Source organism: Trichosurus vulpecula, chromosome 2 (genome assembly GCF_011100635.1).
Source record: "Trichosurus vulpecula isolate mTriVul1 chromosome 2, mTriVul1.pri, whole genome shotgun sequence".
Lineage (NCBI taxonomy): Eukaryota > Metazoa > Chordata > Mammalia > Diprotodontia > Phalangeridae > Trichosurus > Trichosurus vulpecula.
This window is the reverse complement of record NC_050574.1, coordinates 347,376,882-347,393,413: the sequence shown is the minus strand read 5'-3', so window position 1 is coordinate 347,393,413 and position 16,532 is coordinate 347,376,882. Positions and strand designations below refer to the sequence as shown.

Genomic DNA, 16,532 nt, shown 5'->3' with positions numbered 1-16,532 from the left:
TGATTGAACTAAATAACTTCTAACGTCTCCTCTGTCTCTAAACTTATGCACCTATTGCTTTCCCTTTCTAGAAGTTTGAATTGCCTTTTTTAAAAATTGTTTTTATTGTTGCATCACAGACATATGGAGGAGCGGGGAAACAAGATTTCCCTACCCTAGACTGAATTCTCTCTAATAACAAAGAAAAAGAATTAAAACAAAACAAAACGCTCAACACAGTGACTGCGTCTAAGGATATAATCTAACATTCAGCTCTGGTAGTCCCCTTCCTCTCTGATAAAAGAAGAAAGACTTCATTTTCTATTATCTGGGACCACTGGTGATTTTTTTTTTATTTACTCAGAGGTAATTTCCTTTGAGAATTCTTTTCCTTTACATTATTATAGTCATTTTAGAAACTTTGGGGTCTACTTAATTTATTCTAAAACAAGTCCTATAAATTATCCCACCTCTGAATTTTTCATGTTTGTCATTCCTTACAGCACAATAATATTCCACTATATTCCTAGACCACAGATTTTCCAGATACCTCCTAAGTGATGGATGCTTACTTTGTTTCCAGTTGAGTTATATTTTAAAAACCAGAATAACATAATAGCATTATGTATCCAAAGTGTTTTTATTCTCCCACTCAAAATTTCTCTCTTCACTTGGGAGATAAAAAAAACTTGGAGCAAGGTCAATAATTTTATGCTTAAAAATTTAAATACCTTTAAATATTGAAGTGGGTTTCATTACATTTACTATCTTTTTATTCTCTTTAAAACAATTGGTAATAATTCAGCTGTTGTCCATTCTTTTTGTAGTCTTGGCAAAGGAAAATAATATTCGTGATAAGCATTTTAATTTGAATTCCTAAGGATTAGCTGACTTGCAAGACATTGTTATAAAAACTTCCCTATAATTTGATGCCAAATATAACACAGAGGAATTGATGCTTACTAACTATGTGACTTTGGGCAAACTGCTAAACCTCTTTTGGTCTCAATTGCCTCATTCATAAAATGGAGATATAATACTTTATCTGTTCGAAGGCAGAGGACTGAACCTGGTGGTTTTTAGAGGTCTTTTTTAGTATTAAGAGCTTTATAATTCTATTATGGAACTTGACCAGGAAGTAAATGTTACATAATCTGGCACTTTTAATTATTTAATATTGTGTTTATTGTCTGATGGTAAAGATAATACATTAGATTTATGGAAGAGCATAAACTTAAATTCTGGGCCCTCGGTTCCCCCTTCAGTGAACAATCCCCAGCATTCACCCTGGGGTGACTTGTCCTTTCAAGGAATTACAATGGGAAGTAGTTACATTTATGGGCGTACCATATATGGATTTCTGTTCTCTGATACCATTAATGGTTTCTTATTTACTCAGAAGAGAGCTTCCTTCGAATGCTCTTTTCTTTTAGATATTGTAATCATTTAAGGAACTACATCTATAGGTTTACATTCTGAATCAACACGTTGCACCTGCTTTCTGGGAGTTTGCCACACTAACACTGAAAAATTAAAAGCAGCATTTGCCTATCCATAACAGTAGAACATAGGCATCCACATTGATGGGGTCAGGTATCTACGGAAATATCTAAACATCACTTTGTCCGTGATCTGGTTGCCATAGAGAACTGAATTAGGCATAATCCCTCCTCTTCAATTTAAATGTTTAACTGTTTTTTTTATTTTACCCAGAAAAACAGGGACTAAAAACATCAAGTGAATTTTAAAAGATTCAGATAAATTATAACAGTTTCCAGGTTGTGAACACCCGGGGATCAGGGAACTGTCTCTTCTTCTTTTTGTATTCCCAACACTTAGCACAGTGTGTCAGACACAGTAGGTGCTTAATAAATGCTTATTGATTGATTTATTTCTGTCTTCATGAAAAACAAATACCTGAACGGGCGAATACAATTTTTCAATTTTCACCAAGACATTTTAAAATTGGTGAGCCAGGGTCACAGATTACTGATTATTGTTTTTTTCTCTTCATTGATTTTCCTAATTATTATTCCTCCTTTTGTTGTTGTTCAGTTGTTTCAGTCCTGTCCAACTCTTCATGACCCCATTTGGGGTTTTCTTGACTGAGACACTGGAGTGGTTTGCCATTTCCTTCTCCAGCTCATTTTACAGATGAAGAAGCTGAGGCAAACAGAGTTAAGTGACTTGCCCAGGGTCACACAACTAGTAAGTGTCTGAGACCAAATTTGAACTCATGAAAAGGAGTCTTCCTGACTTCAGGCCCAGCACCCTTCTACTGCACCATGTAACTGAATTACTCCTCATTATTTTTTCCCAAATAAATTACAGTTAGACAACATCTGCTTCCACATTTTGTGATTTTCACTGAATAATTAGATATATTTAGAATGCAGTAATAAAACATTATGGATTAAACCGTACACAAAGGAAAAGAAGGTGGAGATGCATTCTCTTTTCTTAGTTTTGCGCATCATACAAGAAATTGAATTTACACAATTCAATTAACTCGTGTACTATAGTGTCCTCATTTTTTAAATGCAAAATAATGCTTACCAAGTTGCATGTATGCAATGAGGGATTATTATGAATGTGATTATATAATACCTTTCAAAGCATTACACAAAGACTAATAATGCCATAAATTCACACAGCACACTTTTTTTTCTGAGCTCTCTAAGCTCTGAGATCTTATCTCAAATTACTACTACATTTTGGTTGAGATCTTAATCACTATCACAAAATCCAGGAAATTCAAGCTATGCTAGAGCAAACTTGCTTTTGTGACAATGTACCAGTGACATATTTTCTGGACATTCTCACAATTTTTCAGTGCAAACACGTACTCTGACTCAAGTGCGGTGGCTAAGGAAGCTGTATTCTAAATTTCCTGGCATTTGGGTGTTTGAAATATCAACCTCAAAATTGCCTCGAGGGCTTAATGAAAAATGTGAACAAACCATTTTCCAGAAGAGCATAAGTATCCACAACCATATGATAAACAAGCTGCAAATCACTAATAGAAAGAAATGCAAATTAAACAATGCTGAGGTTTTACCTCGCTCCCTGCAAAAAATGACTCAAAAAAAGGAAACCATTAATGTTGCAGGTGCTATGAGAAGAAAGACAAACTAATGTACTGTTGGAAGAACTGTGAATTGGTCCAACTGATCTGTATAATAATTTTAAATTACTCAAGAAAAGTGATCCAGCATCTTAGGCTCAGATTTCTAGCCAATGGAGATCAAAGTCAGAAACAAAGTTCCAATATATACAAAATACTCATAGCAGTATACTCCGTGGTAGCAAAAAAAAAAAAGAAACCAAATGAAGTGTCTATCAAGTGGAGAATGACTAAAAAAATCTATGGTATAGGAATCAAACAACATGTATTATTACATTTATATATAATAGAAAACTGAATGTAATCAAATATTGTACAATAAGAAATGATGAATATAATAAATTCAAAAAAGTGGTAGGATTTGTATGAACTAATTCAGTATAAACTAAACGGAACCAGAAGAATAGCATACACAATGACTCCAACAAAGTAAATGGAAAGATAAAGGAAGCTGAATTCTGAGTCATTGAAAATAGTATCAATGATCACAGAGAAAAGATAATCACACACACACACACACACACACACACACACACACACACACACACACCTTCTTCCTCTTAGCAGAGAGGCACAGAACTATCAGTGTTAGTCAATAGATATTTATTAGTTAAATAACTGTGCCTACTATGTGCCACACATTGTTAAGAGCTGGGGATACAAAGAAAGACAAAATGCAGTCTCTGCCTATAAGGAGCTCACAGTCTAATGGGGAGAGGATATGAAAATAACTGCATATAGATAAGCTATATACAAGATAAATTGAAAATAATCAACAGAGGGAAGGAACTAGAACAGGCCTACACAGCCTGCGGCTCATGGTCCATTTATGGCACACCAAAGTATTTCGGGCAGCCTGCAAAAAATGTAGAAGAAAACATCCTTTGTACGTAGAGGGAATCCTTTGGCAGGATGCAGGTTGTGCAGGCCTAAACCATAATAAAGTAGGATTGGGAAAGGCTTCCCAGGGAAGGTAGGATTTTAGCTAGAACTTGAAGGAAGCTAAAGAAGCCAGGAGGAAGAGATGAGGGAAAATATTCCATACATGGGGAGCAGCCAGTGAAAATACCAGGAGTCAGGAGATGTAGAATCTTGTTCAAGGAACAGCAAGGAAGCCAGTATTACTGAATTGCTTGGTTGCTTGGGGAGGAGATACAAGGTGTAAGAAGACTGGAAAGTTGGGAGAGGAAGTTATAAAAGTTTTTGATTGCCAAAGAGAGGCTTTTATATTTGATCCTGGAGATGACGGGGAGCCAGTGGAGTTTATTGAGAAGGAGAGTGACCATCATCCGACCTATGCTTTAGGAAGACCACTTTGACAGCTGAGTAAAGGATGGACTGGAGTGAGAGGAAACTTGTGGCAGGAAGACCAATCAGCAGGCGATTGCAATAGTACAAGAGTGAGGGGCCATGGTCCTGCGCCAGAGTGGTGGCAGTTAGTGGCAGAGGAGAGGAGAGGGTGTATGTCAGAGATGTTACAAAGAAAAATTCAACAGGTAACAGATTGCATATGGGGGGTGAGAGAGAGTGAAGAGTCAAAGATGACACTGAGGCTTTGACCCTGGGTGACTGGGAGGATGGTGTTCCCTTGGACAATAATAGAGAAGTCTGAAAGGGTGGAAGGAAGGTTTGGAGGAAAAGACAGTGAATTCAATTTGAATATGTTGAGTTTAAGATGTCTACAGGACATCCAGTTGGAGATGTCCAATAGGCAGTTAGAGATACAAGACTGGAGATCTGAAGACAGGACTGGATAAGTAGATTTGAAAATCATCAGCAAAGAGATGATCATTGAATACATGAGAGCTAATGAGATTACCAAGTGAAATAGGATAGAGGGAGAAGACAAGAGGGCCCCGAATGGAACTATGGGGGCAAAATGTTGTATACATTGTCAGATATAGTCACTGATATATATATATGTAGTCACTATTGTTTTTGCTTACCTATACTCTTCATTATAAGGAAAGGTTCAGTTTTGGGCAGGAATGGGTCAGAGTGGGGGGTTGGGGGGAACATTTCCATATCTAGAAACAAATGTGGCATAAAAACAAAAGCAACAATAAGATTGAGTCCATAAATAATCAGATAAGATAAATTAAGGAAATCTTTCACTGAACATTTTAAACACCCACTTAACATTTATATTCCCTAAATCTCTAAATTGGAGGATGTAGGGAACATGGAGAAAAACTTCCTGGTACCATTTTTAGACCCTAAGATGGACTATAAAGAGTCATTGTAGGGACTGCCTTCTTAGAGCTCATTAAAATGATTAAATGATTGGCTTATATGCTTTTATCTAAGTTCAAAGGGGTAAATTACATATCTAAAAAACAGCATGAAAGTCTTACCTGGAGACTATTAGTGTTTAATAAGGGATTCCCAGGTTATCTATGAACTGATTCATGAAAACTATCAGTATTGTATTAGTACTTATTATATAGTCCACGGACTCTTCAATGTGACACATGCCTAGGTTCAAGCTACATTTTTGGAGTCTGTATCCATTTTTCAAAAGAAAAAAGAAAACCACAGCTCATGCATCCCGTCCAAGCTTCCCTTTCACAAGAACAAACAGGGAGCATGTTAATTGGCAACAATACTTAATTAAATAAAACACCAAAGCAAATAACAAGGGAAAATACACACACACACACACACACACACACACACACACACACACAATACTTCCCTACCACAGATTGCCACTATGCTCCTGGTGGAAGAGGGAACCCACAGCCTGGACAATTCATGCTCTTAGGGTTGCAACTCAGTGGAATACTTCTCTACTACTGACACTATTTGAAGCTTGGCTGAGCTTCTAATATCATGTATTGGGCTCCTTTATCTGCTTAGCTGGCATGTGCTGCTTCTTCACTGAATTGTAGCTATTAAGTAATCTCTTCCTCATGACAAGTGTCTACAACCCTTTTGTATATTAGCCTGTAGTCTCAAGTTTATTTATTTTTTCTTTTATAAGTTACACTGACAGGCACACTGAGCTAGCACAGCTGTAGTGCTTTAGGTCAATTCTGTCTTTTTGACTGACTTTGTTTCCAGGTTCAGTGATATTTGGGTTGTGTTGAATAAAATCCTTTCAATTCCCTCTCTTGCCCCTAGCAACTAGCACCTACTCTATGCAGGATTATTCTGGAGCTTTATTTAACAATCCTCCAAGGGCAGGTTCAACGTGGTGACCTTGGTTCTCTATCTCTTCCTTCCTTCCCACTATCTCTTTTTCCAGCTCCAGCTCCGAGAACAATTCCTGGCATGTAGGAATTACTCCATCTATCTATCTGTCTAGCTAGCTAGCTATCTTTCTATCTATCTATCTATATCTATCTGTCTCTCTACTTGAGTATAGTAATCAAATCAACATTATTATTCCTGGAAATGATGTGTCAATCACTCCCTATGACTCCAATCACCACTCCTTCTGACTCCCCTGTCCAAAACATTCCTCCCTGGCTTCCATTCCCATATGAGTTGTCTTCTATTAGGAGACTAGTCCCCTTGAAAAGCGGGGTCTGAGTAGCTTACTTGTATTTGTATCTCCAGTGATTAGCACAGTGCCTGCACATACTAAATATTTAATATGTGCTTTTTCATTCATTCATTACTATAGCTACTATGGCAGAGGGAAAAAAACACTCTCATTATCCTGAAGGTGCTATTTGGCTGAACTACAACATCCTCACCTCAGTGTATTACTGACTATGCAACAGAACCTGAATGAATTGCATTCCCCTTTCTCCCTTCTGTGAATACACAAAACCCTGCAGTACAGAGCAGGTTTCCTATAAGGACAGACAGTATCCCATTGATCGAATCCAATGCCTTAGAATGCTACTGACTGGTTAGGTACTGTAAGCAGACCTAAAAAAGCTATATAAGGGGCAGCTAGGTGGCGCAGTAAGTAGAGCACTGGCCCTGGAGTCAGGAGGACCTGAGTTCAAATTTGACCTCAGACACTTGACATACTTACTAGCTGTGTGACCTTGGTCAAGTCACTTAACCCCAATTGCCTGCCTTCCCCCCTCAAAAAAAAAAGATTTTAAAAAAATTTTAAAAGAAAGCTATATAAGCCAACTCTATATCCTAGGGAACTGAAGCTGCCCCCCAGCAAGCAGTCTTCCTTAACATACTAATAAATTTCTTTTTCTTTCAGTTTAGTTACTTAATTGGACCTCCAGTTATGCAGACCTGACAATGGCTGAGATTCTCCCAAGGCTCTCAAGGAACCCACGCCAATTTCCTCAATACTACTCCACTTGCTACCTCCCTTATATCAAAGGGCAATGGCTATTCTTTTGCCTTTGAAACAGATTTGAAATTCATTATTAGAGATCTCTTTATTGCTATATCATTAAAAGTAAATCCATTCTTAATAATTCTGCTGAGGTACTTTTGGCAAACAAATGTTTGGAGGTAGGTAGTTGGTCTACAATGGTCTTTTTCTTGCTGAAGTGAAACACAAATTGTAAAAGTCTGATAACCACCAAAAGAGGTTTTCTCCACTGCTTGCAGTCTATAATTAATTTTTGGAGAGAAGCAAAGTACTGTGGCAGAATGAGCAATGGATAAAAAAAATCAGAAGACCTAAATTTTAGTCTCAGCTTTGCTACTAAACCTAACATTCAAGGTTTTCTTGAACTTGTTGTCAAATAACCTTGGACAAGTCACTTAACCACTTGGGGCCTGTTTCCTAATCAGCAAAAAAAAAAAAAAAAAAAGTGGGCTGGGCTAGATGATCTCTGAGGCCCTTCCAATTTAAAAATTCTATGAACCTCTGAATGCATGAGTAAAAGAGATTTTGACTTCTAAGCCTTGAAGGTGTACAAGCAGAGAATGGACAAACATCTTAGAAGACTACTATAGAACAGCATCCTATTTTAGAAGGGATTCCCAGGTAGGACGTTGAACATATAATCTTACTCTAAGCCTAGGATTTTAAGAAAGTAAATGGTCAGATAATAAGGATAAAAGGTAATTCAGACCCCATTGATCTGCATATTCTCATCTAAATTCTCCTGCTCAGTTCAATATACCTGGCCTGTGTCAGACATTCAACCACTGTCTCTACTATTAAGCCTCTCTCCCCTAAGGATTTTAAATGTTATTTATTTTGGTGTGTGATAAATGGCCTTGGTGCTACAGTGAACTTTTAAGTTACTATACAAAAAAAAAAGTAAAATAAATAAAAGTTTGTACTTTTAGAGACAGGATACAGAGAAGTTTTTCAAATGAAGGAAACATTAAAACTAACCCTTCTCATCGGCACGTCTTGTGGCCAAACCTTCACTTACTGAATGTTTTAGGTCTAAGCACTTACTTCCCAAAAGGAAGGAAGTTTAACTACAAAACATACAGCTTCCTATTTTAAGTCACACTTAGTAGTTATTACTAAATAGAATTTATACAAAGGTGGCAGAGAGGACTATGTCTAGGAAAAGAGAAAGTTTAGGATAAGGCTAAGTAGTTACAAAGTAATCCAAAAGAGATATAAGAACTATTCATCTAAAATAGAGGCTGTCGAATGTGACAATGTGGTAATTTGTTCTTATCTTTATTCTTTTTGTCCATCCTGTTAATTCAGGTTTATTGAAGTTATCAGTTGGTCAGTGAAAGCCACAGTGGAGGAAAGTTAAGCCATTAGAACTAGACTATGGCCAGACGCAATCATGTTTGCTTCTTTTTGATAGGCCAAAAGGATGTTTGGGTCACAAACTTAAAACTATGTCGCTAATTATCCAAATATCGTGTATTTGGGAAGACAGGTATACCTTAATTTCACTTGGTGAAACCTACCAATTTAAAACTTGAATTTTTTTTCCTTGAAATCCTAAGTTTTTCAAGATATATAGCAGACCTAGGCTACTTTCTTTGTGTGTTGTGGTGGATGGAGTAACCATTAAGGAAATATAACTTTAAAAAAATAATAATGAATAAATTGAAAACAAAGACAGAGATGGATATGGACAGAGGTATGAAGTGACTACAACATACATGAATGGATCTGGGATCTGCACTTGAATCTGGGCCCAGAACCTGGCAAAATGTAAGGAATATCTCAAAGGACTCATGCTTAGGCAATGTGTGAACCTATAGTGATAGTGACATCAGCCAGTGAGGATTCTAGTGACTAGGATTTAGAAAGCAAGAGGTTTAAAAAAAAAGATGAGGCTGAAAGAAATAACACAATATGTCATTCGCGTATATCTATTTCTTAATCGATATTGAAAAAGCAACAATGTTGTTTTCTTGAGGGGATGCAAAATTCATAATGCTAGTGTAAACTGTAACAAATAAATTATATTTGGGTATCCAAGATACTATAGTAATAAAAAAAAAAGTCAGGAGCTCAGTTAGTTTTTTTCAGTGGGGCTAATAAAGCCACAGTTAATTATGAACCTGAATCCCATGTGGCATAGCTAATGGCTCCCCATAGACAAAATTCTCTGTTTCATTACTATCAACTGCATCCCTAACTAGGGCCAGACAGATTGTAAATGTGTGCTAATTAATGTAACTCATCACCACTCAGGTTGATTTTTACAGTGATATCAGAATGTGGGAGGATGATTTATTTAGTTAAGTTGCCGAAATTAATTGAAGCAGATACCCTTTAAGGCACACTGGGAGCTAAATTTTGTCCCCAAATCAATAAATTAATCCACTGTGAGTTCCTTCATACCTTCTATTTTATATAACCCTTTAAGGTTTACCAAGTGTTTCCCTATAAGCTAAGTATAAATACTGTTCTTTCTCTTTTGTAGATGTGGAAACTAAACCTCATTAAAGTTAAGTGGTCAACCAGCTTATTCGTGGCAGAGCTGGGATTCACACCTAGACCTTCTGACCCCAGATCTAAGCCACATCATATTCTAGCATTTCATTGCATGCATATCATTGCCCCAAGACCTACTCTTTTATCCTTCCCCTTTTTTCAGTGGGGAGCAGAGGGAGGATGTTTATCTTCCTCTCTAAAGTAAAAAAACCCCACTTACACTCTGGCTCAATCCTTTCCACTTCTTCTATGCCCTCACAATTTTCTCATCCCCCTCTAATACCTGAAATCTTTCTCTCTTCTTAGGTTCTTTCTCTTCTTTTTTCAAACAAGTTCATCTAGACACCTTTCTTTGATCCTACTATATCTTCTATCCCATCTCTCTCCTTCATTTCCTTGACAAAGTGTTAAACAAAGTGGTCTTTACCTACTTCCTCAGTTCCCAAGAACCTTTTACCCTCTCAATGAATGAAAAAGCATTTATTAAGTACTTCCTATGTGTCAAGTACTGTGTTTACCTTTTATAATATTGCTCCTACCCAGACTACTCCATTAAAATAGCTTATTGCTCTGCAGGAATCACCTTAATGAATAAAGTGGTCTTTCTCTTTCTTCTCAACTTGTCTAAGAATTCTAATGCAGTTGAACAATGCTATTTCTTGAAACTTCTCCCTTGGCTTCCATTATGTTGCTGTTCTTGTTTAGTCATTTCAGTGGCACCATTTGGAGTTTTCTTGGCAAAGATACTGGAGTGGTTTGCTATTTCCTTCTCCAGCTCATTTTACAGATGAGGAAACTGAGACAAACAGGGTCGAGTGACTTGAACAAGGTCACATTTGTAAGTGTCTGAGGCAGGATTTGAACTTAGGAAGATGAGTGTGCCTGACATCAGGCCAGGTACTCTATCCACTGCACCACCCAGCTGACCCTATATATATAATTTCTATTATACTGCCTGTTTTTCTTTCTGACTTTTTGAGCACTGATTCTTGGGTCTTCTTCTTCTGCACTGTGAGTATTCCTCCATGGTGATCATATCTTTTCTTCCCCCCATGCATACTTGTTCCAGTTACTCTCATAATCCTCTTTGGGGATTATTCACAGATCTATAACTCCAGCCCTGATATATGCTCTTACTTGTGCTATGGGCTTGTCTTCACTCTTACTGATAGGGCAACTCCACTTAGACGTGCTACCATTACATCTCAAATATTTCCCAAATGACCAAGGAGTGCTCAGGGTTCACTTTGATAAGGAGCTATTGGTGGAATGAGTGGAAAGAACACAGCACCTGGTGTCATATGATTTGAGTTTGAATCCTGGATCTTCCATTTTACTAAACATATGAGGGAGTTAGACAAGATGACCTTTCAAATTCCTTCCAGATCTAGCTTTTTGATCCTATGATTAATGTCAGAGCAAAGCCCTGACCCTGAATAACAAGAAGTTAAAATCCTGTCAGGAAACTATCACAGAAAGGCCTTTGCTACCCTCTATATCAGCATAGATATTATTTGAATAACAATTCATAGTACATATCCTACTAATTGTGGATAATTATGGGGCACCGAAGTGGTGCAGTGGATAAAGCACTGGGCTTGGAATCAGGAAGATTCAACTTCACAAGTTCAAATCCAGCCTCAGACACTTACTAGCTGTATAACCAAGTCACTTAACCCAGTTTGCCTCAGTTCCTCATCTGTAAATTGAGCTGGAAAAAGGAAATGGCAAACCACTCCAGTATCTTTGCCAAGAAAACCCCCCAAAAAAGGGTCACAAAGAGTAAGACACAACTGAAAATGGCTGAACAATTCACTTAAAGGCATTTTTGCTGTTATGTATTTTCTTAACCAGCATGCAGAGAGACAGTAGTGCCATTAGTATCATATGGGGGCCTGGGGAATTTTCTGATTTTTTAAAGTATCCTAATAATAATAATAAGGACAGTAATTTACACAATTTATATAGGGCTTTGAGATTTTCACACATTTTACATATGTCATCTTACTTGATCCTCTCCCCATTCCCCTTAATTCTAATATCTTCACTTTGTTGACCATCTCCCATGTACTTTGTATATATCCTGTATATAGTTTATTTGTACATAACTATGTTTGCATGTTGTTTTCCTCATTAGACTGCGAGCTCATTGAGGTCAGGAGCTGTCTTTCGTCTTTTGTTGAATCCTCTGTGTTTGGCACAGTGCCTGGCATATGGGAGGTGCTTAACAAATGTTTGTTGACTGACTGACAATAACTTTGTGAACAATGGGAATCACTAACCTAACATTGCACTAATAAAAAACAATGACCAGGAGACCAAAAGATGTGTGTCATTATGAAGGAGAGGAATTACAATAAATTTCCATTATCCATAGAAACAGATACTGGGATGACACAAACACCTCATTTTCAAAAATCAGTTTCAACATTTATTGAATCCCAACCTTTATGTCAGCTGCTTCTTTATTCCTTATTTCAAGAGCCTGTTATTTCCTCAGTGTTATTTCCTCAGACACTGACTCCCCATCCCACCACATTCCCACCCCCATTTCCATTCATGCAGTTCTTTTAAAATTGGGGTTCTTCACCTCTTGTGTCATTGATTCTTAATCAAATGAAGCCTGTGGACTTGTTCTCAGAATAATGATTTTAAATGCAAAAACCAAAATTCATAGTATTACAAAGGAAAGTAACTATATAGAAATACATATGTAATTTTTTTTCTATCCAAATTCACAGATCCTGGGGATCCCAGGTTAAAAACTTCCACTCTAAAGTTTGATAAATAGTCTTCAAGAGTTACTATAATCAAAATATTAATTAGCCTACAGCCAATGAAGGGATGCACCTATACAAACTGATCCTCAATCTGGTCCTCAGACAAAGGATAAACTACTGTCAGATTTATCCTCTCAAGCCCACCAGCTTCCTACATGCCAAGCTTGCCCCGTGTTTAGCCTTCAAAAAGCCAAGGTCAACTCTCTATCACAGGCTAAGAGGCATTGGGGGACTTTAGTGGTACAGCCAATATGTTTGCCTTTCACCCTCTTTTCTTGCTACTTGCCTGACCTCTAGTGGAAGATGAAAATTAGACAAAGACAAAAAGAAAAGAGGAGAAAAAAGGGTCTCCTAGAATTACCCACACCCTAGATAAGCCTTCCTCAAAATGACTGACTCATAAATGGCAATAATGAATTTAATTGAAACATGGAACTTTAGCCTTAATACTAGGGAGAAATTAGCTAAAATAATTTATGAACAACTCCATGGTCATGTCTACAAACATAGGTGTTTAAAATTAGATAAATTAAAATGTTAAAAAAAAAAGAGATATAATAAACTGCTTGGGTCTATTTTCTTTCAAGACACCCTATTCAAAACCCAACTCTATTGCATGCCATATTGCTTGAGGTAACAAAATTTCTCCCACTAATCCAGGTCATAAGCAACTAACATGATCCATATCAAAGTCATTGGCTCATAGGCAATGACAGCTTAGCACTGTGATAGAATTCTTGAAACAATCTAATTCCACAATAATTTATTTATTTCACATTTCGTTCACTTATTCTTACAAAACTCAACTATAGTACCATGTGTTCTTCATTATCGAGGATATTGGTCTCAGGGACTTAAACACAAACACACACACACACACACACACTTATCCCAATAAATGTACACATTAGCAGAACAGCCCCATAGTTACTCCAAGCACTAAACAACAGCCCAAACTGTCCTACAATCCACACTTTTTCTAAAAATTATGTCAAATTTCTGGAAGGTCTATTATCTTACAGCATATCCCAGAATCTATCATATTAAGTAACTGCAAAAATTTGTATTTATTATTAATAATAATTAGAGAAACCTAGTATAGGCAATAGAAAGCTGACTTCAAAACCAGAACACCTGGGTTCAAGTCCTAACTTTGACACATACTGGCTTTGTGACCCTAGGCAAGTCACTCTTCTTCTCAATGCTCTAGGCAATTCTCTTAAACTACTGAGTTACAGAGAAAGTGCTCAACTACATTGATAGAGGGAGTTTCCTCGCCAGGGAGTTCCCTATATCAGTGGAATCACAGATCTAGTTCTTTTCCCTAATAATAATAATATATGGTATTTATATTGTGCTATAAGGTTTGCAAAGCTCTCATTGGTTTTCTTTAACAGCTCTAAAATAATAAAAGTCAAGTCAGCAAGACTTGAGTTTATTAAGTATCTCCTGTGTGTCAGGCACAGTGCAAAGTGCTATGGTTACAAAAAAAAGGCAAAAGACAGTCCCTGTTCTCAAGGAACTCACAGTCTAATGGCAGAGACAACATGCAAACAACTATGTAGAGACAAGCTATAGACAAGATAAATTGAAAATAATGAACAGAGGGAAGACACTAGATAGAATTAAGGATTCACCTTGAGTTTTTCTAACCAGGCTGGTTTTTTTTTTTCCTTAATCCAAAATTTATGAGAAAAAAATTGATGGGACAATCTCTTACTTGTAGTGTACTTCCTTTCCCTACTCCATCGTGTTGCTTCTGAAACTTGTTGGGACATTGGGCAAATCATTTAATCTCTCTGAGTTTCAGTTTCTTCATCTATAAAATGAGGATAATAATACGTGCAGTCCTTCACAGGAACATAGTGACAAAAGCATTTTGTAACCCTGAAAGTGCTATGGAAATATTTTTTTAAAACATGATTTTCTTTTTTTTAATGATTTTTATTATGAATGTTATCATCAAAAATATTTCAACAAAAAAGAGGATTGTACATAAAACCATGAGCTTTCTATTACACATGGTTTGGAATTTTTTAAGTGCATATTATACTTAACAGAATAGTAACGGGTAATTACCTGTTTCCATCTCCTTTTTAACTTCTTGCTTTTTTCTATGTATTTTTATTGACTTTTTTCCTTTCTCTTTTTGCATCTCTATCAGTACCCACTATTATTCCCCCCAAAACCTGAGTTTTTCATTGAACAAATGTTAACGAAACTTTACAAAATACTCTCTATCAGAGGCATCAAGTCACAGGGGAATAACTTAAAAAGTATGCAACCTGATGTCAAATACAAGTTTAAACTGCTGCATTATCTCAACTTTAAGGACTGTTACAGTGGTACTATGAATAGTACTGCTCTTTGTTTTAAAAAAAAAAACATAAAAGTCAGAGTATAAAGTAGAGGAAATCCCCCTGTTCAAAATGCTTACTAAGGTACAAGTATATGCAGGCATTTTATTGACATCGACTATTTTGGGTTTCTACATTTAGGCTTCTAAATTATCCCATCAGTAAAAACAACACAGAAGTACGTCTCTAGAGATTGGACGAGATTTCAGGTTAGAAACTTAGGGAAATACATTTTAATTACATTTGATTATTAAAAGATACAAACGCATGTAGTTCCCTTGTACCCACTTCTTTCTACTCAAAGTGAAACCTCAAAATCACCTCCTACAGTAACTCCTACCAACTCTTGACAGTGAAACCAGGACTCCCAAAGAGCAACTTCTTATCCTTCAGAACTCCCACAGAAACCCACAGGTTGAAAAGTATCTCCTCCAACCCACAGTTCTCAATGATGACTACACACCTGCACCACTAAGATGCCTGAGCTGTTCAATTATATAAAACAACCTTGTAGCCTGCGCATGTAACAGAAAACAGTCATTTGCTTCCAACTGCTATTAACCAGGAGGCAAAAAGTATTCAGACTATTTTAGAAAAAAATGAAAAAGCTTTAAAAAAGCATGAAAGATACCCCCCCATATACATACATATACATATGTTTGTACGTGTATCCATAAAAAAACCGTCACAGTACTCAAACAAATGCAAAGTTCAGCAGTCCTTAAGTCAAGGCTTGCTACATGTTCTCTAAGTATCCTTTCAAAAAGAATTCAGACTTACCAGCCACTAGGAAGCTAATCAGAAAGGTCAGCAACATCAAATCAAAAGCCTTCCAAACGGAGTTCATTTCCATAGTGTTTTGCTCTTCACTCTGTACTTCCTCTCCAGTTAGCTAGCAACAGAACTGTGGACATGGTGAGTCTTTCTCTAACATGACCCCCTCTTCTCCTTGCTGGTAGCTCCCAGCTCATTAGTCCTCCTGCACCCTTTCCCCAACCAGCCTCTTCCTTCAGCAATATGTGTTTCTGACTGATTACTAACTTGGCTCAAGAGTTGTTCTCTATAACTTGACACAGCAACAGATTTCCTGTAAGAAATGCTGAGACGAAAAACCAAGGAAGCTGATTGACAAGATTATCTGCATGCTCATTGGTTCTCCACTAGGTTCTGTTGTGAACAGATTAACTTTTCTGTAGGGTACTCAAATGAAGTCAAACCGGATTTCTCTGACTTAGGGTAGACAGTAAGGCAGGATATTTATTTATACCTGACAGATGTCATTGAACCATCCCCTCTTTGGTAACTACCAGAAACTTTTTAATGTCTTAATGACAAAGTTTAAACAATGGTTTTCTTACCTGGTAACTCGATCTTCTTCCTACGCAAAATGAATAAATTTCTTGATGGGGATTTTCACATGTGACTAAGGACGTATCTTTGCCATTCATTACCTTTGAATTAAAAAATGAAAATGATGAGAAGTCTCATTTTAATTCTTCATT

General features: G+C 36.9%; 1 protein-coding gene across 1 annotated transcript in view; it reads right to left on the bottom strand.

Annotated features, from left to right (window-relative positions):
- CD200R1 (CD200 receptor 1) overlaps nucleotides 1–16,077 on the bottom strand; it is a 42,503-nt gene extending 26,426 nt beyond the window's left edge. Inside the window, 2 exon segments of the mRNA XM_036746206.1 lie at nucleotides 15,811–15,886; nucleotides 15,888–16,077. Coding sequence (XP_036602101.1) covers nucleotides 15,811–15,886; nucleotides 15,888–16,001 — 190 coding nt within the window. The 5' untranslated portion in view covers nucleotides 16,002–16,077.
- Between the last annotated feature and the right edge of the window lie 455 nt (nucleotides 16,078–16,532).